At 39.4% G+C, this 27879-nt stretch overlaps 1 protein-coding gene and 1 long non-coding RNA gene across 6 annotated transcripts in view; one reads left to right on the top strand and one right to left on the bottom strand.

The window, feature by feature from the left end:
• Window positions 1-63: 63 nt before the first annotated feature.
• Window positions 64-23039, bottom strand: LOC125461182 (uncharacterized). The gene is made up of 4 exons (XR_007249422.1): window positions 22018-23039; window positions 20027-20279; window positions 6258-6414; window positions 64-2477 (listed from the first exon to the last, which is right to left on the bottom strand). It is a non-coding gene; the product is annotated as an uncharacterized LOC125461182 (long non-coding RNA).
• The window catches only part of LOC125461181 (zinc finger protein 512B), a 100567-nt gene continuing 94856 nt past the window's right edge, over window positions 22169-27879 (top strand). Inside the window, exon 1 of one of the 5 annotated variants that reach the window (XM_048549659.2) lies at window positions 22169-22632. Coding sequence is in view for 3 of the 5 variants with exons in the window: in XM_048549663.2 (XP_048405620.1) it covers window positions 22946-22955 (10 nt within the window). In the remaining 2 variants the exon portion in view is untranslated. Of the gene's footprint in view, window positions 22633-22777; window positions 22956-23147; window positions 23813-27879 lie in introns of those variants that run through there. The other 4 variants (XM_048549663.2, XM_048549658.2, XM_048549662.2 and 1 more) reach the window with 4 other exon arrangements.

Here is a 27879-nt window from a genome sequence, read left to right as displayed (position 1 = left end):
AATCAATCATAATATACACAACAAGTTTGAATGTTAATGACACAATGTTTATAAATTCATGACTGATGTTCTTTCAAGCAAGGAACAAAGGAAAATTAAATTTAGAAAACTGGTGTGCTTCATTACAAATGGCTAAAATTGTTCAGGAAAGGAAGAGGGTGTATCCAGCAGAGCAAAGTGTGGAATACAAATAGACACAGGAATAAATTGAGCACTATAAAAGCACATAATTCCCTGAAATCAGCTTTAAAATATTGATAGTCATAATAAAAATGGAGTTAGCTATCTGGTAAAGAAGAAAGATTGAGAAATATAGAATGCAAACATGTAAGAAGCAGCATTGATGTGCACATGATCTAATAATGTAAATTAGAGTTTGGATACAAAGCTAAACCCGCACAACTTGCCAGGGAATTGGCACAAAACTTGTTTGATATTAATTCACTTACAAAAAGGTATTGAATGAAGCTAGATAGATTTGGGTGGGCAGCATATTTAAGACCACAATATGGAATCAAAAATGTACTGTCAATATCCAGTAGGTCCACCAGCATCGACAAAGACAGAACCATGCTATGTCTGTCTTCTATCAGCAGAACCCAGATCTCAGACCTGAAATGGAAATTCAGTTCCTCTCTCTGCAGAAAGTGCCTGACCTGCTGAGTATTTCCACCATCTTCTGCTTTTATATTAGTATTCTGAAAGCAATAGTATTTTGATTTTGTATTTGTAGGACATAAACTATATTGACAATAGATGGATTTTAATTCCTTTAATCCTGGTGTTATGGCATTATAGCATTATCAATTCTTGCAATGCAACACCATATTCACAGAAAATTATGATAAAGTAATTTTGTTTTCGTTAAGAGGCACTTAAAGTTCCTGATCTAAGATTAAGGGAGTACTGTAGAGCCAGTCAGAAAAGGCAGCTTTTTATCATGAACTATAAGTGATATAATAGGTGATACAATCTTCAGTTCAATTATCTTCTGATAACGTGGAAATAAAATTAGAGGTCATCAGTGAAGACTATGCTGCTTTGATCTCCGTCCATGGAACAATCTCAAGGCACTTGACCAACTGGTTAATTCTGTTCCACTCATCACAGTCCTGGAGTTGGAGGTGCTGGAGCTGGCAGTATCCCAGGGTAACTGTTTTATTACAAATGTTGAAGGCTAAGTTCCATCAGATTGTGATGAATAGAAACAGGCAGAGGGCAATCATCATGTGATTAGTCATTGAAGTAACTCTTCTGTCATGATTAGGATATCATTTGACATCAGGCTTGATCTCATTTGACTCATGTTTTTCGTCTGGGAAGTTAATGTCGGATTTGAATTCAATGTTTGTGTCATGATTATTCAAAATATCGACCATTTTGTTTTGATTTCCAGCACTCAATTTAAAATAATCTTAAAAGGAGCAAAAACTCTGACTTAAAATCACCATTGTGACATCACAATTTCAGAAAAGTTACATGGATGAAACAGCAAAACTGAAATTCTCCAAAGGCAACGAAACCAGCCTGCAGTTTCCCCTTGGAGAGGCCAGGAAAGCCCATCATCTCCTTCATTTCTATATTTCTATGTTTCCATGCTTTGATTAAAACCTTTATGAGAATGGCCACATGTTGAAAATGGAACCTCACCAACTGCAAACACAGAACACACAGACAAGCTGCCAGTTTAAGGAGCTTCTTTGGCAAAGTAGGGAGGTGGTATGAAATTAAGGATGCAGAATTGAACACAGGTTGAAAGCCCTATGACTCCCACACAGTGGAAAAAACACATCCAGGTGAGAATACTGACTAAAAGGAAGGATAACTGTAATATGTGTGACTGCTGATAAATTCAAGATACCTGAAACCACATAGGGCCACCTCGGAATGACAGTGCACAACGGCCTTTTAAAAAAGGTATCTGCTAGGGGCTTCTATCAATTCCACGATATTCTTTACAGTAGCAATTTGCTCCTGGAGTGATCTGTGGTAAGATGGAGTTAGACCTAATGGGAAGGATGTCATAAGTGCAGGGGAGGCAATTAATGAGCCAAAAATGGTAAAATGCAGTGAGAAAATTTGCCAGGCCATGTGGCAAAATACCATAACAAAAAATCAACACAACTCACACATGGCCAAAAAAAATGAGATTCAGTTCAGTCATCTGCTTGGATGTAAAACTTTTGAAAATGTTTTCTAATCCTTTGCTTGTGTTGTGGTAAAGCAATATCTTACTATGTTTTTCTTCTACTATGGCAAAGCCTTCCACCATTCCTTCCACCACAACCATTTTTTTTTCACTGTGGGAATCCAAAGGATGGCTCTAGATGTCTCTTGAAAGGTTGTTATTGGGCACATACAGTCATTGTCAGTCACTATTATTATCGGCAACAGTGGCGTAAACTTTTTGAAAAGCTGATCCACTTGTTAAGTCTGAGCAGATTGTATGCCTTTGAACATTTCCAGGATGCTCCTACCTGCAACAAGAAAGTTAAAATACCATTAGTGCTATTTATTTTGCCACAAAATGCAAACAAAAACTCTTCACAAAGATTCATACTTTCTTACTCCATAAAATCCTCTTCATCAATGTGAGCTTCTTGGCTGAGTGAATTTCTTGGGACTTAGAAATAACTAAAATCAAATCAGAATATACCAATAGCTGATTTAATGAACGTAGTTGTTCTATCTTATTTACAGCTTCTTCTTACAGCCCCATCTACAGGAAGTTGTCCTGGAAGACAGTTAGAAGTGAAAATTTTTCTTAATTGTAATCTCAAAGCAGTACAAAGGTCAGCAGTCTGCATCCATTGCATTTAGCAGTGAAGGAGGTGCGCTCTGAATAAACTTGGGAAAGTAGTCTAGGTGCACATATGCTTTATTAGTGATGGTCCTCAATCAGTGCTCAGCTCTTATTGTAATGTTTAATTTGGATCATAAACATCTCATTGATGAAATGTCTTTACCCAATGTCAGACTTGGGTGACCATGGCATGTCTTCTGAACTTACTCCATTACAGAAGCACCAAATGCTAAGGTACATAGGGATCTGGGTTCAAACAGATGTTTGTCTGAGTGACTGAAGTCATATGGGTTAGGGGAACTGTATGGATTTAAAAGAAAAACAGATGTTGCTGGAAAAGCTCAGCAGGTCTGTCAGCATCTGTGAAGAAAAATCAGAGTTAACATTTCAGACCAAGTGACCCTTCCACAGAACCGGTTTTGTTAACTCTGATTTTCCTTCACAGATGCTGCCAGACCTGCTGAGTTTTTCCAGCAACTTCCATTTTGTTTGTTGTTGTTAGATGGATTTAATTGCCTCTTGAGCTTTCCTTGTACCCATGTCCTGGCTCCATCCATGCAGCCCCTCAGGAGCTTGCAGGATACTATGAATACTCGTTAGCTTTCTCATCCTTCTCTTTGACTAAGGATTCCTCACACTTCAACCATATTACAACAGTCAAGAGGCTTGACACCATTCAGGACAAGGTAGCCCCCTTGACTGGCACCTGATTCACAGAGATTCACTCCCTCCACCATCCATGCACAGAAGCAGCAGTATGTACCTCCTTTATTCATTCACAGGAATGAGGGCATCACTGGCCAATCAGTATTATTGCCCATCCCTAATTGCCCGGGGACAGCTAGCTGTTGACCACATTGATGTGGGGCTGGAGTCACATGTAGACCAGGCCAGGTAAAGATGGCAGTTTCCTTCCCTAAAGGACATTAGTGAACCAGATTTTTTTCCTGACAATCGACAATGGATTTATGGCCATCATTAGATTCTTAATTCTAGATATTTATTGAATTTAAATTCCACCATCTGCCATGGCAGGATTCAAACAAGGGTCCCCAAAGTGTTACCTGGGTCTCTGCATTAACAGTACAGTGATAATACCTTTAGGACATCGTACCATTCTCCCCCTCCTCACCTCCAATCTTGTTCCAGATGCACTGCAAAAGTCCACCAAGAGTCTTTGAACAGCACATTCCAAGCTGTGACCACTACCATCCACAAGTACAAAGGCAGCAGTTATATGGGAACTCCATCACCTGCAAGTTCCCCTCCAAGCCACTCACTATCCTGATTTAGAAATACATTGCTGCTCCTTAACTGGTGTTGGGTCAAAATCCTGGAACTCTGCCTCTAATAGTATTGTGCGTGTACTCATACCAAAGGGATTGCAGTGGTTCAAGAAGCAGATTTCCACGGCTTTCTTAAGGAAAACCAGGGAGTGGCAATAAATGCTAACCCAACCAATGAAACCTGCAACCAATGGCCAAATTATGAAAAAAAAACTTCTTTAGAATCTCCATAATTCCAGGCTATGACGAGTGCAGCAAACCAAGAAACCTTTACTGGGATAGTACCCTCTGATCAGACCAAGCATCTGAATCTCACTTTGAAGATACTGATTAGCTACCAACATACAAATTAGGTGGAGGATTAAGCCATTTGGGCCCTCAAGCGTGCTCCACCATTCAATGAGGTGATGACAGATCTGATTATTCCACATTCTTGCAAGCCCATGATAACCTTTTACCCCCTTGCTTCTCCCTACTGCTACCTTAAAAATATTCAAGGATTCTACCTCCATCAATTTCCAGGGCAAGCGTTGCAAAGACACGTGGCCACATGGGAGAAAAAAATGTCTCCTTATTTCTGCGTTAATTGGGCATCCTCTTATTTTTAAACTGTGACTCCTGGTTCTAGAGTCACCATAAGAGGAAACATTCTTTCCACATCTACCTGTCAAGACCTCTCAGGATCTTACATGTTTCAATCAATTTGCCTTTTACTCTAAGCTCCAGTGGATTCAAGCCTAGATTGTCCAACCTTTCTGCCTTAGATAATGCCACCAAAACCCCTCCATTCAATGCATTAGTCTAGCAATCCTTCCCTGAACTGCTTGCAATGCACTTACAAATCAATTTACTTTCTTCCTTAAATAAGGCTCCAGTATTGTAAATAGCACTCTATATGTGGAATCCTCCAACATTTTCTGTTTGTATGTTGGATTTCTAGCATCTGCAGTATTTTACTTTTATTTTCTCTAGATGTGGTCTCATCACTGCCCTGTATAACAGAAATAAAATCTCCTTACTCTTGTATTCAAGTCTCCTCATAATATATGATAAATTATATTAGCTTTCCTGATTAATTGCTGCAGATTCCCTGAACTTCTGCGAGTAATGCACAAGTACACTCCAACTCTTCAGCATCATGGAGTCCTGCAATCTCTCACCATTTAGATAATATGCTTTTATTTTATTGTTCCCATCAAGTTAGACAAATTCCCCGTCTCCCACATTACATTCCAATAGTTACAAGGGGCAGCAGAGCTAGCATTATCGCATTCCTCTGCCTCATTCATTGGGTTCCTTACAAGTGTTCTCAGTCATTATTTCACCAGGTAACTTGTGTGCACCAGCATCTATCCTTACAAATGAGGGCTGGGGAAGTTAGAGACTGTGGCTCCTAGGCTTGCCAGAGAATTGAGTAGCATGGCTCTCCCTGGATAGTTACTGAAGGATTCATTTGCAATGGTCACACACAAGTACTCACTGAGTAAGCAAAATCCATTTCTGGTGTCTCCAGGGTGGCTTGGAATGAGCCTGAAGCATTTGAATTCTGTATCACAATCATTTTAAGAGCCACCAAGCTTTGGATACCTGCTGATACCATCAATCTCACTTCCAGTGTGACTGTAGGACATGGATTGGCCATGACCTCTCAGTGCAGGATCTACCCCAGTGCTGACCTGATGTGAAGGTAATTCATGCGTTGTCTGTAAAGCCTGTCCATAGCTAACCTCATTTCTGTGCCAGTCTCTATGTCTCGACACATGTGTGAACCTCTGTCACTTTCCTATTATGAGATTGCCCTCCAGCTGGCCAGGAGGTAGCTGATGTCTCTTTCCTTTTGCTTGTTTCTCCCTTTTTCTCAGATTAGCCTCCTTCCTGGAAGAACTTCCTCTGCTTTGCTCACTCTCCTACCCAGTAAATGTTGTTTTAATGCGGTTACCATTCTTGTGGTTACTGAAATGCTACTCTATTCAACATTTCACTTCAGTCCCTCTTAATTAGTCCCCTGACTAGGTGTCCATTCTTACTCTTTTCAATAAAATGAGTAGCCCTCATTGACTGTCTGGTGAGCCCAGAAACAACAATAGCTGTCACATTTTAACAGCTGCCAAGGTGCCTGTGAATGGTTGGCAAAAGTCTGAAGGGCTCATAAAATTGCCATTGTGTACCTCTTCAATTGGATTCTAATTGCTTTTCTGGAAATCACAATTGGGAACTTCACTTGATTTGCTGTCCATCCCTGGTGAAATCATGCTCCAAACTCATGCCAGCGAGGACCTAACAGATATTTTAATGGCTCTTCTGCACACTCTATTGTCATTTGTCCTGCAAAGTAAAAAATTCAGTCAGGGATTGTATTGCCTCCTAGTGTTCTCAATACAATACTGGTTTTCACATAAAGGAAAATAATGCTGTGCTCTCTGTTGTTCACATAACATTCTATTCGTTTTTGGGCTTCCAAAATGTCATGTCAAACCTATAGATAATGTCATTAGCAACGTTCTTACAATATGAAGTGGCAGATGTAAATTACAACAGCAAGTTTAATTCATATTAACTGAGTAAATCCAGCAATTATTACAGATTTTTCAAGACTAATAGTGGAATTGCACAAATTGTCAAGTAATTTTGTGGAAAATCAGTTCTCATGACACATTTCCTCTTTGTCACAAGCTGCAAGATTTTTTTCACTGCGAATTAGTCATTAGCTTTTCACAATTGCCGGCCTATTATTGAACATTACCATTTTACCAAACATTTTTCAGTCATGCCCGCTAGCACCAGAGAAAAAAAAAATCACCCACTGCCAGAACTTTTAGGAAACCACAGATATCTGCCTATGATTTTCCAAGCAATAAATCATAAAATCCACTTCAAGACCTTTGATTATTTTCCCAGTACTTTTGCACAGCTTTTCTTTCATGCGAAAGCAACAGATTTAAGACTAATTTATATCACATTAGTTCTCTTCTATAAAATTATTTCTCAAAATCCCATTAATATTCCTGATAATTTATGATGTTGCTTGTTTATCCAAAGTAAGCACGCACCAATCAAACATCCATTCCATTTCCGCACTTTTGCTATTTCCTATTTCCATTTTTTTTTCTGTACATCAATGTCTTAAAACCATAATGCTCACTAGGTACAACTTCAACTGGGTACCTGGTTTTTGCACCAGTTTTGAGTTCAGAATCCCCTCTTGAGTATTGAACTTAACAATCAAAGAGAAATTGACAGTCTAGTTTAGTAGTGAGGGAGTGTTTCCAATGAGTCATTAAACTGGGGCCCCTTCTGCTCTCTCAGTTGGATGTTAAAGATGCCAAAACACTATTTTGTAGAAGATAGGTTAGATTCCCTACAGTGTGGAAACAGGCCCTTCGGCCCAACAAGTCCACACCACCCCTTGAAACATCCCACCCAAACCCATTCCCCTATAACCAACACACGCCTGAACACCACGGGCAATTTAGCATGGCCAATCCACCTAAAGTGCACGTCTTTGGACTGAGAGAGGAAACCGGAGCACCCGGAGAAAACCCGCACAGATATGGGGAGAATGTGCAAACTCCACACAGACAGTTGCCCAAGGCTGGAATTGAACCTGGGTCCCCAGTGCTGTGAGGCTGCAGTGCTAACCACTGAGCCACTGTACCACTCAAGATCAATTGAAGCATCTCCTGTATTCTCTCCTGTATTGATCTCTTGCTCACTGTCACAAAAATCAGATTATCTGGTCCTAATCACATTGCTGCTTATGGGGGCTTCCCATGAACTGTTATATTTCTTGCAATGAAGACAGACTTCTAAAATACTTCATTAAAGTAAAATAATGCTGATGCTGGAAATCTGAGACAAACATAGAGAACTTGAAAGAAAGTCAACATGTCTGGCAGCAGCTATGGAAAGAGAAACAAACATGTCAAGACAAACGTGACTCCTCTACTCCTCTTTGGAAGTCAGAAAAAGAAATTGAGGAACCAAGGGCCCAAACCAAAACATCAACTTTGCTGCTCCTCTGAAACTGCTTGGTCTGCTTAGTTCCTCCTGCTCCACACTGTTGTTTTTGACTCCAGTATCTGTAGTTCTTGCTATCTCTGAGAAAATAAGGTTGTCACTTTGGGGCCCACTCGGCTGGGAACAAGAAGGGCCTCAGCTTAACATAATTCTAGAGGGAAAGAGACAAAGAATTTCCTAACTGCTACTGAAACAAGTGTCTCTTGGGCATTCTGCAGAGAGAGAGAGAGAGAAACTGAGAAGATTAGAATTTTAAAGACAAGCAGTAAGATATACTGAAAAGATAAATGACAGCATTAATGTTTGTTAACAAATACATTTTAAAATGGCTTTGGTTTGACTTCAGTCTCTTTTAATTCTATTTAATCAATGGTGAAATTGTTAGACTACAAATGACCAGAGCTGCATTCAGATTGTCAATTTAAAACTGAATGTAAGTTTTTATTTTTGAGAGTAAAATTATAGGATAACCTCATTGGTTTTAAAAGGCACAAATTAAATATGGCCAGCACAAAACATTACGGAGAAACAGAGGGAGAGAAATTATATAGGTGACGGATCAATGGAGAAACTATGGGAATAGCATCTGGAGGAAAGGGCCACTTATAAAAGAGGAAAAGAACTTATAGAAAGAGGGGAGAGAAGAAGATGGGCAACATCTGTTAATGTTACAAAAGAGAGAAGGACAGATATAGAGAGCCGATACAAAAGGACAAAGGAGATTGGAAAAAATAGGAGACAAAACAGATTTTGCTTTCTTATTTCTGTACTGTTAGTGGAATTTCTGAAAACACTTGGCATTATTTTGCTGAAATATTCATGTTGTAAATAAGTGACTAAGCCCAGTTTTCTGATACTGACAGTTTGAATTTCTGCATATCAATGATGCAGACACATGTGTATCCATCATGCAATAATAAGCCATACCAGATTTTGCTTGAAGTGTTTGGTCAATGGCAAATTTGGCTAGGGAGCACAAAACCTATTAACAAAATAGTGCCTAATAAGCTGCAACACATCATAAAAGAGGAAATTTATTCTTCAGTACCTGAAAAAGGCAGTTCAATATGTTTCAGAGGAAAGAGGGCATTTCAAAGCGAAGGAAGCAAATTATGAATTGGAAATATGGAAAGGATTATTTGTTATGGTTTTATAGACTTTTCGTGCCTCAGTGGTTCCCATTTGCTTTGTTTTTGTTTTCAAAATTTGCCTCAGGGATTCTATATATTTTGATTTTTGCAGGTGCCTGAATGACACAGGAGCATGTCATTGACATGCGAAACTTTACCTTGTTGAGATGGTCTTTTCCTCATCTTTGTTTTTCCTCGTCATAAGAAGTCACATTTTCAGGTGGAATATGTTGAAAGAAAGAGATTGCATTCACATAGAGCCGTTCATAACAACAGGGGCTGAATTTTCTCAGTAAATGGTTAGCACTGCAGCCTCACAGCACCAGGGACCTGGGCTCGATTCCAGCCGCAGGTGGCTGTCTGTGTGGAGTTTGCACATTCTCCCCGTGTCTGTGTGGGTTTCCTCTGGGTGCTCCAGTTTCCTCCCACAGTCCAAAGATGTGCAGGCTGGGTGGACTGGCCATGCTACATTGCCCATAGTGTTCAGGGGTGTGTGGGTTACAGGGGGATGGGTCTGAGTGGGATGCTTCAAGGGGCGGTGTGGACTTGTTGGGCCGAAGGGCCAGTTTCCACACTGTAGGGAATCTAATCTAATCTAATCTAAATGATTAACTGACAACTTTTTTCTGAACATCTCTGGAAAATTCAATCTATTAATTATACAAAGCTCTTCTTTGGAAAGGGCAAGCAAAATTTAAAGAGATCTTTTCTTATGTTCGTTTATTCACTGAATTCTAAAAAGAACTAGATATGTTCTTCAAGTTGTTTTAATTCAATAAACGTGTCACTGAATGTCCATTCCATAATGAGCTTTCTGATATCCAATATTTAGCCTTTGAATGGCAAGTTGAAGAAACTATAATTAATTAATGTCTATAAATGTGTTTGATAAAATAATATGTTCACTTACTTTGTTTTATAGTGCCACGTGAAATTTATTAATCATTAAACATTATATTAAGTATTACTTGCGCATCTTCACACTAATTGTGATCCAAGTGAAAGCATGTACTTGCTTTATGATGAATGTCAATATATGACAGAACTTATGGTAGTATGATAATGAGTGAATGAATGTTTGTTTAATGCAAACGATTTGGATCCAAAGTTGTCTGACTAACAGGAAACAAAGGTTAATGGTCAATGGCTGCGCTTGCAGATGGAAAGCTGTATCAAATGGTGTTCTGCAGGGTTCAGTGCTGGGAGCCCCACTGTTTGTTTTACACATTAACAATTTGGACTTGAACATGGAAGCACAATTGGGTAATCTGTAGATGACACAAAAATTGGCCATGTATTGAAGAGTGTAGGGGATAGCTGAAAGCTCCAAAATTATATAAATGGGCTGGAGGAGTGGGCAGGAAAGTTCCTAATGTGTTCCACTTTGATAAATGTGAAATAATGCATTTAGGGAGGTTAAACAGTAAAATGAATACAGAATAAATGGGAATATACTGACAGGGGTAGATGAAGTGGGAGATCTGAGCATGCAAGTGCAAAGGTCCCTAAAGGTAGCAATAAATGTAGATAAGGATGTAAAGAAGGCATATGGAATGCTCTCCTGCATTGGCAGGAGGTATAGAATACAAAAGTAGGGATATAATGGCAAAATGGTATAAGACTCTGGTGAGGCCACAACTGGAATATTGTGTGCAGTCCTGGTCGCAACTTTATAGGAAAATGTAATTGCTCCAGAGAGAGTGCAGACAAGGTTTTCTAGAATGTTGGCAGGGCTGGAACACTGTAGTTATGATGAAAGGTGCCGTTGTTTTACTTGGAACAAAGAAGGTTGAGGGGTGACATAATTGAGGTATACAAAATTGCAAAGGTTAGAGTAGGCAAGATAGAGTGGGCATGAGGAACATATTTCTCTTGGCCGAGAGTTAAAAAACTAGGGTCACAGATTCAAGCTAAGTGGCAGAAGGATTAGAGGGGATGTGACGAAAAACTTTCTTATGCAGAGGGTAGTGGGTGTCTGGAGTTTGCTGCCTGACCATGTGGTAGAGGCAGAGACCCTTAAAGCTTCTTAAAAGTATCTGAATTTGCATCTTAAGTGCTGTAAGCTGCAGGGCTACGGACCATGTGTAGAAGCATGGGATTCAAAAGGGCATCTTTGAGTTAACATGGACAACAAAGGATGAATGGCCCTCTTCTGTGATGTATCATTTCTATGGTTCTGTGGGATGTGCAGAGCAGGTGGTGATGGATAGGTTCCTTCGTGGTGATAGGTTCTACCTTGGGATTCTTTTGTTCTCTTTCACACTAGATGTTGATATTAGGCCTTTTCTGGCAGCAGCTTAATTACTGGTTTGGTAGTCTGTTGATGGGTCTCCTCATCCTTTTTAATTTCATCATCCAAAGATGAGTAATAAGCCCTTTCATCCGTCCCCCACTGCCAAAGATTTCTCCTGTATACAAACTGATGCCACTGCAGCATGTCTCAGTTAATGGTCTTCCTCTTCTGATACACTGACAAATCCACGCACAGCATCTCCCTTAAATCCTTAAAGGTTGAAAAAAACAGCATTGAACCAAATATGCTCCAGCAGTGGAATCAGAGTCAACAACTGCAAGATAAGTTTCATTCAAAAGAGATAATAATGAATATAAAATGTGAACTACTACTCAAATTCACTTCCATTTCCTTGATCAGTTTCCTGTGACCCTGGAAACTCTGCTGTTCAAGTAAAATTTGGAGCCTTTATAACATTACCCCTCAGCCTGCTAAGCTCAAGGGAAGAAAGACTCTGCAGATTTAGTCTCTCCCTACAGCTCAAACTCTTCCGTCCCATCAACATTCTTCTAAATCTTTCCTGCACTCTCTCCAGTTTAACAACATCTTTCCTGTAGAAAGGTGACCAGAATTGAATACAGTATTCTAAAAGTGGCCTTACCAATGTCCTGAACAATATAGCCATAACATGACGTCCCAACTCCTATACTGAAGGTTTTGACCAACAAAGGCCAAATGCCTTCTTCACTACTCTGTCCATTTGTGACTTCTCTTTCAAGCCTGGGAGATTGTTGCAGAAGCTCCTCAGATACAGTCTTAGGCTCCACCATCTTCAGCTACTTTATCAGTGATCATTCTTCCATCATAAATTCAGAAGCACCAAAATCTAGCCCATTTTTGGGATGGGACAAAACCTCATGCTGTTGTCACCAATCTGATCCACACCAGTCATCTAACTAGTAATACGAAAACAGCCAGTAAGAAAATGACAGACCAGAAGGAACATAGGACCCTTGGAGAACAAGGGTGGAGAAATAATAATGGTGAACCAGAAGATGGCAAAGGAGTTGAGTAAATACTTTGCACCAGTCTTAATGGTAGAGAACATTAGTAGAATTCCAAAAATGCAAAAAATCAAGGAATCCAAATGGAGAAAATGAACATAATAATATCACAAGAGGCAATGTACTAGTGGATCCAAGGGAATTAAAAGCCAATAAGTCTCCTGGACCAGATCAGTTGCATCCTAGAATTTTAATGGAAGCAGCTAAAGAGATAATGGATGCACTGGTAAATTTCTAAGGATCCTAAGATTTGGGAGATGTCCCAGAGAATTGGAAGACTGCCACTCTTATTCAAAAAGGGAGGGGGACAGAAAACAAATAAGTATAGACCATTTAACTTAACATCTGCTATTGGGAACATGTTACTCTGTTACAAAGCAAGAAACTGTAGAGTATTTAGAAATACGTCATATATTCAAGCAGAGTCAGATGGCTTGATGAAAGGGAAATCATATCTGATAATAAAATTACAGTTCTTTGAGGAGATACCAGGCAGGACAGATAAAGGAGAATCAGTTGACTTAATTGCTTTGATTTCCTGAAGGCACTTGATGCCTTATATTCCCTATAAAACTATTGAATCCATGGTGTCATAGGTAGTATATTGGCATGGTTAGATGGCTGGAGAGCTAATGAAAAATAAAGTTTGGATAAAGGGACATCTTCAGGATGGCAACCTGTAACTTGTGGAGTACTACAGTGCTCCGTTCTGAGGCCACAATTATTTCCAATTTATGTTAATTGGTTAGACGATGGAAGTGAATGTACTATAGAAGTTTGCAGATGACATAAAAGTAGATTGGATGGTAACTAGTGAAATGATATAGAGTCAAATTGAATGTAATATGGAAAAATGTGAGGTTATGCACTTTGACAAAAAGCAAAGGAAAGGTGAATATTATTTAAATGGGGAAAAATTATAAAAAGCTGCAGCACAAAGGTACCTGGGAGGGCCTCATATGTGAATCACGAAAATGTAGTACTCACGTTCAGAAGGGATTTGGGAAAGCAAGAGGACTGTTGGCATTTATTCCAAGGGAAGGGAGTATAAAAACAGGGGGAGTCTTGCTAAAATTTTATGAGACATGAGTCAGGCCATGATAAATTAATCACAAAGAACTGTAGATGCTGGCAATATGTAACAAAACAGAGAGTACTCGAGAGGCGCAATAGATCCATTAGCATTTGTAGTAACAAAAACAGAGTTAATGTTTCAAGTCCAGTGGCCCTTAGTGAGAACTTGTAATAGCCGGAAAAATGTGGTAATAATGCTGATAACCAATGTGCTGGGGCAGTGAATAGAGTACATGGAGATGGAGCCCTGAAAGACAGAGAGAAAAAGGATAGGTAAACAAAGAGAAAGCTTATGATAATCTAAGTGAGAGATAAATACAAGGTAGGGGGCTAATGAGACGTATGAATAATTGAAGATGGGTTGGTTATGCGTGGAGACAGGGTGTTGGAGGGAGGGTTGTGGGTGTAACTGACATGGAGGGGATCGCGATCATGCTTTGAAATTGTTAAACTCAATATTGAGTCCTGAAGGCTACAGGGTATCTAGGTGGAAAATGAGTTGTTATCACTCCAGCCTGTGTTGATCCTTGCTGGAGTATTGCAGCAAGCCTGAGTCAGGAAGTTTGGTGTGGGAACATGGTGGTGTGATTAATTGACAGGCAACTGGGAGCTTGCAGCCATTTTTATGGACTGAGCATAGGTGTTTGGCAAGTGGTGAAATCTGGTACAATTACAACATTTAAAAGTCATTTGAATGGGGATGTGAATGGGAAGCCTTTGGAGTGATAAGCTGGCAAATGGGACTAGATTAATGTGGGATATCCGGTTTGTGTGGAAGAGCTGGACTGAAGGGTCTGTTTCTATGCTGTATGACTCTATGACTTCGACTCTATGAATATGGGGGAGTAGTGGGGTGGAAAGTGAGGGCCAGGGGTACTCAACCCTTCTTGTGGGAAGGGAGGGAATGGGTGAGGACAGAAGTGTAGAAAATAGGTCAGACACAGCTGAGGGCCCTGTCAGCCACAGTGGCAGGGAAATTTTGATTGACGAACAATATGGGCATTTCTGAGGCCCCGTTTTGAAGGTGGCATGATCAAAACAGATATGGCAGATATGGAGAAACTGTCAGAATAGAATGAAGTCTTTATAGGAAACGGAGTGTACAGGCAAAGTGACTGTGAGATTTGATGGGCTGGTAACGAATATCAGTGGCCAGCTTATCCCCAAAAATGAAAACAGAGATGTCAAGGAAGGGAAGGGAGGAATCAGAGATTGATTGGGTGAGGTGAGAATAGACTTATAATTGGAACTTGTCAGACTATACAGTAATACTGCTAAGTTTTGGTCTCCTTATCTAGGGAAAAAATCTGATTCCAGGTAGGAGATTTATACTCGTTGGAATTTAGAAGTTTGAGGGGAAGCCACATTGAAACATATATCGTTACTAGGGGCTTGACACGGTAAATGAGAAGAGACTGTTTCCTCTTGTAGGAGATACTAGAACCAAAGGGCATAATCTCAGAATAAGGGGTCACCCATTTAAGACTGAGATAAGAAAGAATTAATTTATTTGCTCTGAGTGTAGCAAATCTTAGTATTCTTCACTATAGAAGGCTAACAAAAGTGGTTGATAAGCATATTCAAGGCTGAGATGGACACATTTTTAATCATTAAGGAAATCACACATGTTTATAGGGGCAAGCAGACATGTTGAGTTGAGGATATTAGATTAGCCAGGCCTCATTGAATGGTGGAGCTCTAGATCTTATGGGACTTATGGTTTCTGTGTTGTTGCTGAAAGGTATGGGTCATTATGGTAGATTTCTTTCCATCACATGGCTGACTAGGGATTTCTTACTGTTACCATCTGGCATTGCTGGAAAGAATTAAAACTTGACACTCAAACTATTTGGCCATGTCATGAATGCACCTTCCTAGGACAAGAAAACATTGCGTGGTTCTTGAACCTGTTGCTTCTAGCTCACACCCAGCAATGCTACATATTCTGCCTAAAGTCATCGTTACTGTTCACCCTCTGGCTTATGAAATATGGCAAGCATGCAGATTGTACATACAATACTCAAACAAGTTTTAACAATACATTTGATCCAGCTTGATTCGGCTTCAAATGCGCTATTTTTATTCTGAGTTTATGAACCTTAAGATTGTCATACTACCTTCATGGTTAATATGGTATGTTGCTGTCGACAAATATGAAATTGTAACCATTTACTTGAAACTTTGTTAAAACTTGTATTTAGAAATGTGTGGTAAAGAAAATGCATGTAACTGCACGTGCTTAACTAACCATGTAATAGCTTTTACATGTATCTAAAATTTAAGTTTCTGGGTGGACTTAATATGTTTAGAATAAGAAAGGGAACTGGTAGTGATGATTTTTCTTATGAAACACAGTGGTGTCCATGTTGCAGTTACCTGTCAGTGTTCACACTTAATGATTTATGACGGTGTTACAACCACCATTGGTAAATTTATCACGTGCAAGTTCATTAGCAGACAATATTACGGTTGGTATAATGTTGTAATTCTGTAAAAAGTTGAACGTCTGCCAAAGCCTGCTTTAAAACATAGCATTTTATGAATAATTTTGAAACACTTTTCAAAATTTAATAGGATTGTAAAGAGAAATTAAAATACCTTCTGGATTGCATCACAGAGATTTGCTGTGAAGACAAGTCCAGAATGCAAGAGTTTTATTTAGAAAGTGGAAGAGAAAATCAGAGATTGCAAGAAAAATTTGCACTTTTCACAACGATCAGTTGTAACAAGGCACTTTGCAGTCAATTAAATACTTTTGATGAGTAGTTAATGGTGTAATATTGGAAAGATGACAACCAATTTGTGCACAGCAAGCACTTGCAATCAGCAATGTAATGATAACCAAATCTGTTTATATGAAGTAGTTTGAGGGATAAATGTCAATCAAGACATTGGGGGCTCTTCTTCAAAATAGTACCATGGTATCTTTGCAGCCAGATCTTTACTTAAGCAAACAGATGAGATATCAATTTATTATCTCATCTAAAAGATAATACCTTCAAAGTGCAGAAGTCCCTTTGTACTACATTGCATACTAGCCTAGATATTTGAGTTTTTAAAGTAGTGACAAATGAGGTTTTATTTATCTATCTGGGGTAATTAATAACTAACTTAAGTCTCTTAACTTGTTACCCATGGTGATTTTAAAAAAAAGTTTCTGAAAATTAATTTTCAAATCTAATGAATTTTGTTTACCTTGGAAGGGTTGACAACTTGGCAAGTCAATTGTGCTTCAAGGTTGTGTTTAAAAGAAATCCTTGACTTGTTTTTTTGTAAAGCTAAAGGGAATCACCCATAGCTTAGAGACAGATACTTAGTCAGTTTTACTTTCAGTTTGGGGCAGTTCTGTAGAAAATATTCATGTGTAAAATTGCTCCTGAGAAAGGATAAAATCTAGTTAGATATGTTAACACTAGATTACTTTAGTATAAGGAGTTAGAGATAGTTTCCATGTTATAAAAACCTGAAGGGTTATTTGAAACTGAGGTATGTAAGTTAAGAAAATTCTTGTTAGATTTGTTACTTTAGATTACCTTAGAGTAAGGAGATAGTGATGGAGCCAGTTAAGAAATGTTTGGATAAACCTTAAATTGGTTATTTAAAGATGAAGACATTTAAGCTCAGATTTATGTTTGTTTCTTCCTGAATTTATTAGATTTTGCAGACTGAGGGCTGAAGTCAAAATAAACTATTATTGATTTGGTTAATTTATTTTATGGGGAATTTGATACGTGCATTGTGGCCAATGGGACTGTTATAGTCAGTATCAATGGAATAGAAAGGTCTAAGTCTGTTGTTGAACTAAAAATCTTCTGTTATATTAAATCAAGACACAGTTGAATGAGTCAATCATAGACAACCCAGCTGGAAATGGGATCCAGTGAGTGCCTCTTCTCTTGATTTACCTTGGCCGCTTGGCATATATTTGGTGGTAAGTGTTATGCCTCCATCTGATGATAGTGAACTTTGTGCAGGATCTAACCATCATGTTGAATTGGGGGACACACTCTCACAAGCAGAAAAGGTCCCTATGAAGCAGACAGGTTGACAGAAGCATTACTTAAATATGTCAAAGATCTGTTGAATGACATTCTGCATAACAACATGGCTCTTGTTAAATGCATGCTGTCCACAGGGTTGGAGTTGTACACCAGAGTCATGAGGTGGGTGAACATCAAATAGCCATGTTGGTCAACAGTTGCCCTCTGCTTTAACATCGTAACCCAAATACAGTAAACTTATAACCACAGGCATCACCAGTTTGATTGAGTATACTCTGGAAATGGTGATCCACCCTCATCAGCCTGCTGCAGTAACAGGAAGATGCACGACAGTGTTATGCTATTCAAGAATATGATTGTTAACATTCAGATAAGGAGATGGATACTCATTTGAATGGTATGGAATAGGAAAGCTATTGACAGAATATCATAAGTCTACAAGATTGACCAACTCTTAAAATTAAATTTAGGGAAAAATTCACAACTGGATACAATTGCTCTACAAAATTTTACAATTAGAATAAATGAATAGAATAACTGCAATTAATTATATATGACCTGTGGTTATTTGCTTTTGTGACAACTCAGTGCATTTAATATGCTCAAATTATTCAAACTTTGTTGCACTTTTCATAATGCCACACATAAGTAGTTTGGTGATGTTGTTCCATAAATTTTATGAATAAAGGTATTTTTTAAAACAAACAAAACACAAGAGCTTAAACAGCCGGACTTTTGCAGCCTAAACTGTAATGACTCAAAGTGAACATCATTCATTGTGTCATCAAAAATACATACTCCAAGAAAATAAAAAAAAGTTAAGAAATCATTATTTGAAAGATTTTTTAAAGTCCTCATCAAGCTGCAAGATAGTATTACTGGGAAATGGAAGACATGATTTTAGCTGTTTTTGCAATGTCTTTAGCAATATTTGAGAAAGGAAAAAATTTTGCCCATGTCCTGTTGCAACAATGTGCTACACTGTAAACTTGGGCTGAATGTCTGAATTGGAGCAATGTGTTATTTTTATTAGTCTCATTGACTAAACTCTGTAGGCTCAAAAAACAAGAGTGTTCATTTAGTGTTCATCAAATTGTGGGACAATGCCAGTAAGAACTTGATTAATCTGAGATTTATCATCACCAATTTGCAGTCACCTGATGTTTGCATTTGGCCTGCTGCCAGCTGCCTGGAGAATTTGGAGTTCAGACTCCTGATGTGCAAAGGAGGTTTGATTGAATTTTAATTTGTTATTTTGACATTACTCGTCTATGAGTCAGGTTTTGTCAACATCTGGTAGCTTTAGATACCCAAGCTAACTGGACTGATTGGCAGGCCACCCAAGTGAGTAGGAGATAAGCTAAGTTAGAGAGCAGCTGCTAGGTTTCTTGGCTTTGAGCTCCTTGCATTATTGGACATCTCATTGCCAAAGTCAGGTGAATCTAACATTTGGTAGCAACAAAAAGTCTGCTGTCTGATAGGTAATGTCAGCAACCTCTCATTGTGGAATTTAAAGGGAGACTCAATACAGCAGCCTAATTGAAGCCACAATTTTCCTATTTATGTGACAATAACCGCCTTGTGGCTTCATAAGTAAAATGGAATGATAATCATTATTGGACCATTAGTGATGTCAAGCCTCGACAGTGTTTGTATGACATGATTCTGGTCATCAATGTGTAACATTTTTCTCATGAGTGTTTTATGCATTAAAATGTAACATCAATTTACACTCCATATCTGTATTACACTTTTATAGAGTTCTGTGATCATATTTATAAAAAGAACCTACACAAGGAAACTTGTGCTGTAATTGCATCGGCAAAACTGGAGAAAAGGGCATCAGATGACGGGAACTGCAGATGCTGGAGAATCGCGATAACAAAGTGTGGAGCTGGATGAACACAGCAGGCCAAGCAGCATCTTAGGAGCACAAAAGCTGACGTTTCGGGCCTAGAACCTTCATCAGAAAAGGGGGATGGGGAGAGGCTTTTGAAATAAATAGGGAGGGGGGAGGCAGATCAAAATTGGAGAGGAGACAGGCAAGTTAAAGGGGCGGGGATGGATACTCACCTCTACAGGCTCCATCCTCGCCCCCCCCCCCCTTAACTTGTCTGTCTCCTCTCCACCTATCCTCTCCACTATCCATCTTCGATCCGCCTCCCCCTCTCTCCCTATTTATTTCAGAACCTTCTCCCCATCCCCCTTTTCTGATTAAGGGTCTAGGCTTGAAACGTCAGCTTTTGTGCTCCTAAGATGCTGCTTGGCCTGCTGTGTTCATCCAGCTCCACACTTTGTTATCTGGAGAAAACAGTATTGTTTTTACAAAATGTTTACAGGGACAGTTTCCATTATGAACCGGATCAAGATTTGTCATAGAAATACTGTGTAGCCAAATTCACCTCTAACTTCACTTACAAATCTGCTGATGATGCCACCTCTGTAGATCAGATCAGAGTACACGAAAGGGGCAGCCAGCTTAGTGGCATGATGCAAAGACAACATTCTCTCTTGGGATGTTAGCAATATGAGTTGTTCATCAACTTCAGCAAGTGGAGTGGAGGATGCACCCCTGTCTGTATCAATGGTGCTGAGGTGGAGGTGGTCGAGAGTTTCAAGTTTCTTGGTGTATGTGTCACCAATGATCTATTCTGGTCCATCCATGTTGATGCTACGGACGAGAAGGCACATCAATGCTTTTACTTCCTCAGAATGCCATGGACATTTGGCATGTCTACAATGACTTTTACCAATTTTTATAGATGCACCATAGAAAGCATCCTATCTGGATGAATCACTGTTTGGTATGGCAACTGTTTTGCCCAAGACCACAAGAAATTAGAGTAATTTCTCTGTCTACACTTCATGCTACCTTGGGAAAGCAGCCAACATAATGAAAGACCCATTCCACCCCTGTTTTAGTCTCTTCCACCCTCTACCATCAGACAAAAGATATAAAAGTTTGAAAATGCATACCAACACATTTAAGAACAACTTCTTCCCCACTTTTATCAGATTTATGAACAGACCTCTCATATATTAGAGTTGATCTTTCTCCGCACCTTCTCTGCAGCTATAACACTATAATTCTGTATCCTGTTCTATTACTCTGATTACATACGTAAGCTATGATTTGTCTGCTTAGCAAACAAAATAATACTTTCCACTGTATCTCACTATATGACTATAATAAATCATACTGAATCAAAATGTACAAATTTAACTTGGGAGACCCAATTTGCTTTGTGTTCTTGTCCAAATGCACCAACTGAAGACAAACATTTTCTAGTAGAATGTGCACAATGTTCTGGAATTTGACACATACTGTATTATTGTAATGGAAACTTATCAAATGTACACCATTTATTTTGTACAGGTCCTTCATTTTCTTGGTTTTAATATTGCATTTTATGTATTGCCTGATTTCTATGTGATGATTTGAGCTTCAATCATTCAGTTCTGACAAATCTCATGTTCGTCTCCACAGATGCTTCAGACCTGATACTTCCAGCACATATTGTTATTGATTCAGGCTTCCAGTACGAACATTTATTTTTCTTTTGTGACTAGATAATTTATCCACTTTCCGTCCTGAATGATTTTAAAATTTTAAATTTCACTTCTATTGAAGCGAGAAGTGTAAGCGATGAAAAGTTTCATCTGCCATACTCCTGAACAGCACGCAAACTCTCGGTGAACAAGGAAAAAAAACCTTGAGTTTGTCGACACTTCTTATCTTACGCTGATAGTCTAGGGTGAAAGCGTTCTGCACTTGTCTAATATATCTCTTGCGATTGACCGCATCCAACTGCGTGCTTTTGAAAGTATTGTGAGCAGCAAATTGCTCTAGCAATAGGAACGATCTATCATCCCATCAAAGTGATACGTAGCTTACGCCCTTAGATTTTGCTTACACCCAAAAAAAACTTACGGTGTAAGAATTGTTCCCTTTTTTGTCCTGAATATTGATTTGTCAGTTACGAAACCTCTCAATGAACTCAGCTGTTCTTTTGACTTTTTATGCACTTTAAAAAAGACTTCGCACAATTCCTTTTCCACGTGATTTTCAGCATCCCAAACTGAGACATTTTACCTTGTTAAATCGCGTTATGAATTATAAATTGTTTCCCCACTGTTTGAATTGCTGTCCACCTTTGCGAATAAATGTTACTTGGCCCATGTCGACAGTAACAATTTTACACAGATCACAAAAATAAACCACGCATTAGTTATATATTAACTTATTCCAAGACGATTTCAACACAATTGTTCTGTAATGTAAGTAGAATGCTAATAACTGACTAGATGTAAAGTTAACTGCACCGTTTTCAGGCCCGGATATTACTTCGTGGTTCTTTATCACGTCGAATATGGCACGTTAATTTTCAAATTACTGTCAAGTCTCTCACCTTTGTTTTTAGTTCAAAATAAGACATGATTTTCAAAAGTGGTTGTTCAGACTAAACATGAAAACACAAAGCACTTTATGCCCCGAAGAGATTTTTCTACTTTTATCTTGGACATAAATTGGGCTGGTCTCGAGTTGTCGGTAGGCGTTGTCAAATCTCGTCTCGTAAAATATTTTGAGATACTAAGGGCCTTGTTGTTGAAGCAAATTTTTGTTTATATTTGGAAAAAAATAGTTTTAGTCGAGTTTGGACAAAATAAAGACTGCTGCAGATAGTATTACATAAACACGAAGTTACATTTGTGAAGGAGGTGGAGGCAGTTCTTCTGTAGTTTCGACTTGGGTCGCGGATCCTATTTGTGCAATGATATTCGATGCAAGTATGTAATCTGTCGTCTGTTCTTGGCAGGCACGAAGCAGACATTTGCAGCGTTGAAAATGCAGATTTGCTGCTTGTGCTGGAACTTGAAAATCGTGCAGCACTAAATAGTAACGCGAGAGTTGAAACTTACCTCCTCACTGTACAACTGTCAAAGGACAAGTGGAATCGCGCATGACCCAGGAATAGAGTCTACTGTAAGGCCCTGAAGATAATAATCTAACCAGAAATTTTAAGGTAAGATGCCCGATTTTGTGAGAGTCTCCCTTCCCTTTGGCCGCCGCCTCGTATTTTCCACCTTTTTCTTTGTTTTTACTCTTGCGATTGTCGATCGATCGGGGCAACTTCAGGTGATGCAAAATGTTTTTATGCCTCTTTTTTACGCGGCCAGCTGAGTTTGCCTGCTTCTTTAAAATGTCGCCATTTTGCCTCAGTGCTACCGCAAGCTCATCTTGCTGTCGAGCTGGACAAACAATGTTGCAGCGTTTGCGATCGTTACAGTGTGTGTGTGCTGGCGAGTTGAAGGAGGAAGTCGGCGTTTTGTGTGTTAATGAAGGAAGGTGAGAGGTTCGAGCCCGGGGGAGAACGTCAGAACTTCTTGTGGGGTTTTCTCCTTTTTTTTGAACTGGGAGCGCGCTGCCTGGCGCGCGTGCACGCCCGGATTCCATGTTGAGGGCTGGCGCGCGCCCGCCGACCGCGGTGGTGGGTGGTTTGGGAGCGCGCGCTCGTGCCCAGCTTGCACCCCACGCCCCCCGGCCCACACCATCATCAGTGCTGGAACATCCCACCAAATGGGCATCTGTCTATTCGATGCGAGTCTCATGGGGCATAAGGTTTTGCCTTCATGTCTTGTACTTGGATGGAGTTCTTTACATGTATACATCGAGCTGTGGTGGAAGGGAAAGCCAAGCACTCCAGTTGCGGTCTTGTTTTGGTCTGGCCAGGATTTCATTCCGAGGGTGTGCCAGAGTCCAGATTGTAAAGCCAGTGCCCCGAAAACAGCGCTGTTAAAAGGCAAACCTGCTCACTCGGGTGAAACACGGATTGAATAGAGGTGTTCAAAATTAAATTATGGAAGGTCTCGCTGGACTGGAGAAGGAGATACTGATTCCTCTGGCAATCAGCCAGAGAACTGAAGGAAAGATGAGACTTCTTCCACACAGAGGGTTGTTCAGATCTGGAATATGTCAACTGATGGCGTGATGGACACAGGTTAGATCGAAACTTTTAGGCAACGTTCGATATCTACGTGGAGAGGACTAAGTAGCAGACTGTTGCGGGAACGGGTGGTGTGGCGGACGGAGTGGAGAGCGATGCGATCAAATTCGTTAACACCTTCGCATGATTGGTTCAAGCATCACAGACTAAGTGGCCATCTATGCTCTAAGGTCGTGCGATTAGTGACTTTGCCAAACAGGTGCCCACAATTAATCTCAATTCATTATCCAAAAAAGGAAGATTATTAAAGAATGAATCAAGTCTAGAACAGTAGAGAGGATTAAAAAAAAAACTGAATGTGAGGGGTCTCAGTCTGTTGCAGGTGGATAAATGACAAGGTGAAGGCACTGACATATTGAGTTAAAGGGCTAGAGGTGCTTTGGTGTTTGTAGGAACAGAAGTTGTGGTTGATAATCATGACAGAAGTTGAAGCAGGTGGTGACAGCTTTGAGTTGATGAGAGGCAGCATTGTGTCTGTGAAGTGAGAATGACAGGCATTTATGTGTGCCTTGCATAGCACTTGGGATGTTTCAAAGCAAAGTTACTGTTCTGCACAATCATAGAACAATACAGCACAAATGGCAATTCAGCCCATTATTGCCAGTACTGACCCCCTTATAAAGCTATCTAAAATAGTCTCTCTCCTCTGCTCTTCCCTATAATTTTCCTCCTACATTTATTTAGCCAATGCCTTTTAGAAAGCTACTCGTAAAACTACTCCACCATTTTGAGGCATGTATTCGAGATCAAAACAAGTTGCTATGTATAAACTAATTCATCATACTTGCTTTTGACAGTCACCTATATCTAGGTCCTCTAGTTGTTCAACCTTCCCTAAACAATTTTTATCTTTTTTCACTCCTTCAAAGTTATTCATAAATTTGCATACTTCAGTGAAATGTGCCAACTTTTGCTATTCAAAAGGAGAAAACAAGCTTCTCTAGTCTTTCCACGCAAGTGAAAATTCTCCTTGCTTGTTCCATTATAGTAAATTACTTATGTATTTCTGGAGTCTTCTCACCAAGACCTTGACATCCTTAGTGTGGTGACCAGACTCTGAGGTCTGACCAATGTTTTTCTTTAAAATGAAATTAAAAAATGTATGGCAAACCTTCCTTGTTTTTACTCTTTTTTTTCCTCTAACAGGAATATCAAAGGTTCCCTATAGCTTCAAAAACAAAAGCCTGCTTTGACATATTCTGTCACTTTCAAAGATGTCTCTATTTCTGCATCACCTTTAAAATTGTTTAATAATTTAATATTGCTTCTTATTCTTGTAACCAAAATAGACCAATTTGTAGTTCTTTATCTGACATTTGCCTTGTCTACCCATTTGACCAGTGTGTTTTTTCTTCTGAATTCAGTTTTTCTTCTCTTCACTTGCTGCTAAATTTCTGAATTTGATGTCAACTGCAGATTTTGAAATTATCCTGTGAAATTATATTCAAAAACAAACATGTTTCTAATATTGACCCCTGGAGCGTATTCCTGCCTGCAGACATGAAAATTGACCATTCACCACAAAACTATGCTTCCTGGCCCTTATCTAATTCTATATCCAAGCGACCTTTGTTACGTTATTCTATGAGCTTCAGAATTACAAACAGTATACAGCATTTTGTAAAATGACTTTTGGAATTATGTATACACAACATCAACTACAAAAACACTGATGTTTCCAAACTCCACTGAAAATGTTGAATTTATACACATTAAGTTGCATGTGCTCTTAACTGACTATTCTTCAAGATTTTAAATGCTTTTTGGTTTAAATAAATATTGAGTCAATATTATTACATTTTCTTAACAAAACCAGTAACAGTTACTCAGGACAGCTATCTCCAACTGTAGGACGTTTTATAACATCATCATAAAATCTGACATTATTTCACAGTAAAACCCTTTGCTTGTCACTTTTTACAGATACTTTTCACATCAACGGTTAGTATCCAATTAACAAATATTGTTCAGATAATGTGTAATTTTTCACTATCAGCCTAAATTCTTTGACAGTTTCTCCACCCCAACATCCACGTTCCTGCAATCCTGCATAACATCATCAGCTCCCCTCCACCAGCATCATCAATTTCTCCACCTCCCGAGCTAACATTCTCAGCTCCTCCACAAACGCTTACCATACTCATCAACCATCTTCAGCTGGACCGAACCTATTTACAGGTATATGGTGCAGCTTCCAACTACACACTTTCCTCCCAGAAATTGCTAGGAAAAAGTCCTGGTGAAATTAGTTGCTTCTTCAAAATACTCAATTAAAGGGATGCACAGAGGAATGTCTCTGGATGTTATTTGCATGGACTTCCACTCAGAATTCCTTTGCAAGAAACTGTATTAGTTACAGCTGAAGCTCGTAGAATTGACCTGTTTGAGGTCCTCTTTTGGTGGAGTGGTAGTGTCCACACGCCTGGACTGGGAGGACCATGATCAAGTCCCACCTGCTCCAGAGGCGTGTAATAACATCTCCGAATAGGTACAACAGAAAAATAGGTTAAATAATTAAAAAATAGCAGTGACCTGTTTGAGCAGTGGTAGAATCCATACCTTTGTGCCAGGAAGCCCAGCTTCAAGTCCTGTCTGTACCAGAGTTGTGTAATAACATTGCTGAACAGGTTGATTAGAAAATAGTTCAACAATCTGGTTAAGACACTTGTGGCACAATGGTAGTGCCCCTGCCTCCAGACCAGGAGATCCAAGTTCAAATTCTTCCTACTCCAGAGGTTTGCAATAATATCCCTGAGCAAGTTGATTGGAAAAATATCTCAAAGACCTGTATAAGACATCTGTGGCACAGGCAAACTGTCCCTTCCACTGACTCAAAAGGCTGGGGTTCAAGTCCCACCTGCACCGGTGATGTATAGTGACCTCTCTGAACAGGTTGATTGAAAATATTAATAACCTGGATAGTGGATGTGCTGATAGCAAGAAATAGATAGTAGTTGTAATAGGCAAGATTTTATTGGTAACACTGTGCACAGATTTGTGCTGGGTAATAACTATTAACTGTACTTATTAATGAGTTAGATGACATAACACAACCACATCCAAGGGCCAATACTGCAGAAATGTAGTCCAGAGTATGATCTCATAAGCATCAATGAGATGACCATTTAATTCAGCTTTTGTTGGTTGAGAGAGCATTGAATTCAGCTTTTGATCAAATGCTGCCACATTTACTCAATGCAAACAAATGTTTTATCTGAAGGCAGCACTTGCAACTATAGGGATTTCTGTCATTGTTGTATTATTGTATCAGCTTAAATTGCGCATTCAGATCATGGAATGATGCTTGAATCCACACTCTTGAGCTAACTGTAAGGTGCTTGCCCAGTGCCTACAGTTGCTGCTGCCAAGGAACTGACAACTAAATAATGAATAGAATGAAATCCCGAGTTAAAGAAGAGGCATGGTTAAGGCAGGATTAATTACATAGGTTGCTGTTTGTGACAGTTACTAATGTAGGTTGAGTGAAAAAGAAGTAGAATACATCAAATTAATGAGATATTCAAAGCAATCGAAATGTTCTTTGCCTTTAAAGAAATGCGAGGGTAAAGGGGGAATGATGGTTGGAAAGAGCAGGGAAATGGCAAGATTTTTTAAAGAGACAGGTTGCTGTCAACAAGTGTGAATAATCATGGGATCATAACTTCACAGAGGCTAGTATCTCATCACCAAGTCACCCTTTATTTGCATGTGCAGAGTCTTTGACACTGATCCAGCTACTCTCGGAGTAAACAGGATGCCTGACACTCCTGTTCTTATTTGTCAGTCAGGGCTCCCCAACTGGACCAGATTAACAGCCCCCAAAAGGGAGCTCATGTTCACTGAGGTTCACTGCGTTGACCTCATTACAATCACTACATCCCTTCTCCTCTGAGGTCATTAGCCACTTTTTTTCTTGTAGCTCCTCCTCGGTTCCTTTAACTCTGCCTCGGATGTGGGTGGTATGTAATGCACAGCAGCTCATGTCTTAAGCCCAGAGTGTCTTGGAAGAAATTCATTCTCTACTTCAGGTGGCAAAGGCATTGAGATGGCGATATCTGCTGTGTTCGTCTCAGGTTCTGAGATATCTTCAATGTTGATGGAGAGGGAGAACCCAGGGGTTCTGGAATGGTCAGGCTGTTGAGGAGCCGGGCACAATATGCTCCTGCAGTTTGCAAATTTGCAACTTTTACATTGTCCACATACTTGTTCAGGATCGTTGTACCTACTCAAACTTTATACGTCACTGGACCTGACCTCACCTTGACC

Source organism: Stegostoma tigrinum, chromosome 19 (genome assembly GCF_030684315.1).
Source record: "Stegostoma tigrinum isolate sSteTig4 chromosome 19, sSteTig4.hap1, whole genome shotgun sequence".
Taxonomy (NCBI): Eukaryota; Metazoa; Chordata; class Chondrichthyes; order Orectolobiformes; family Stegostomatidae; genus Stegostoma; species Stegostoma tigrinum.
This window is presented reverse-complemented; position numbering and strand designations above follow the sequence as displayed.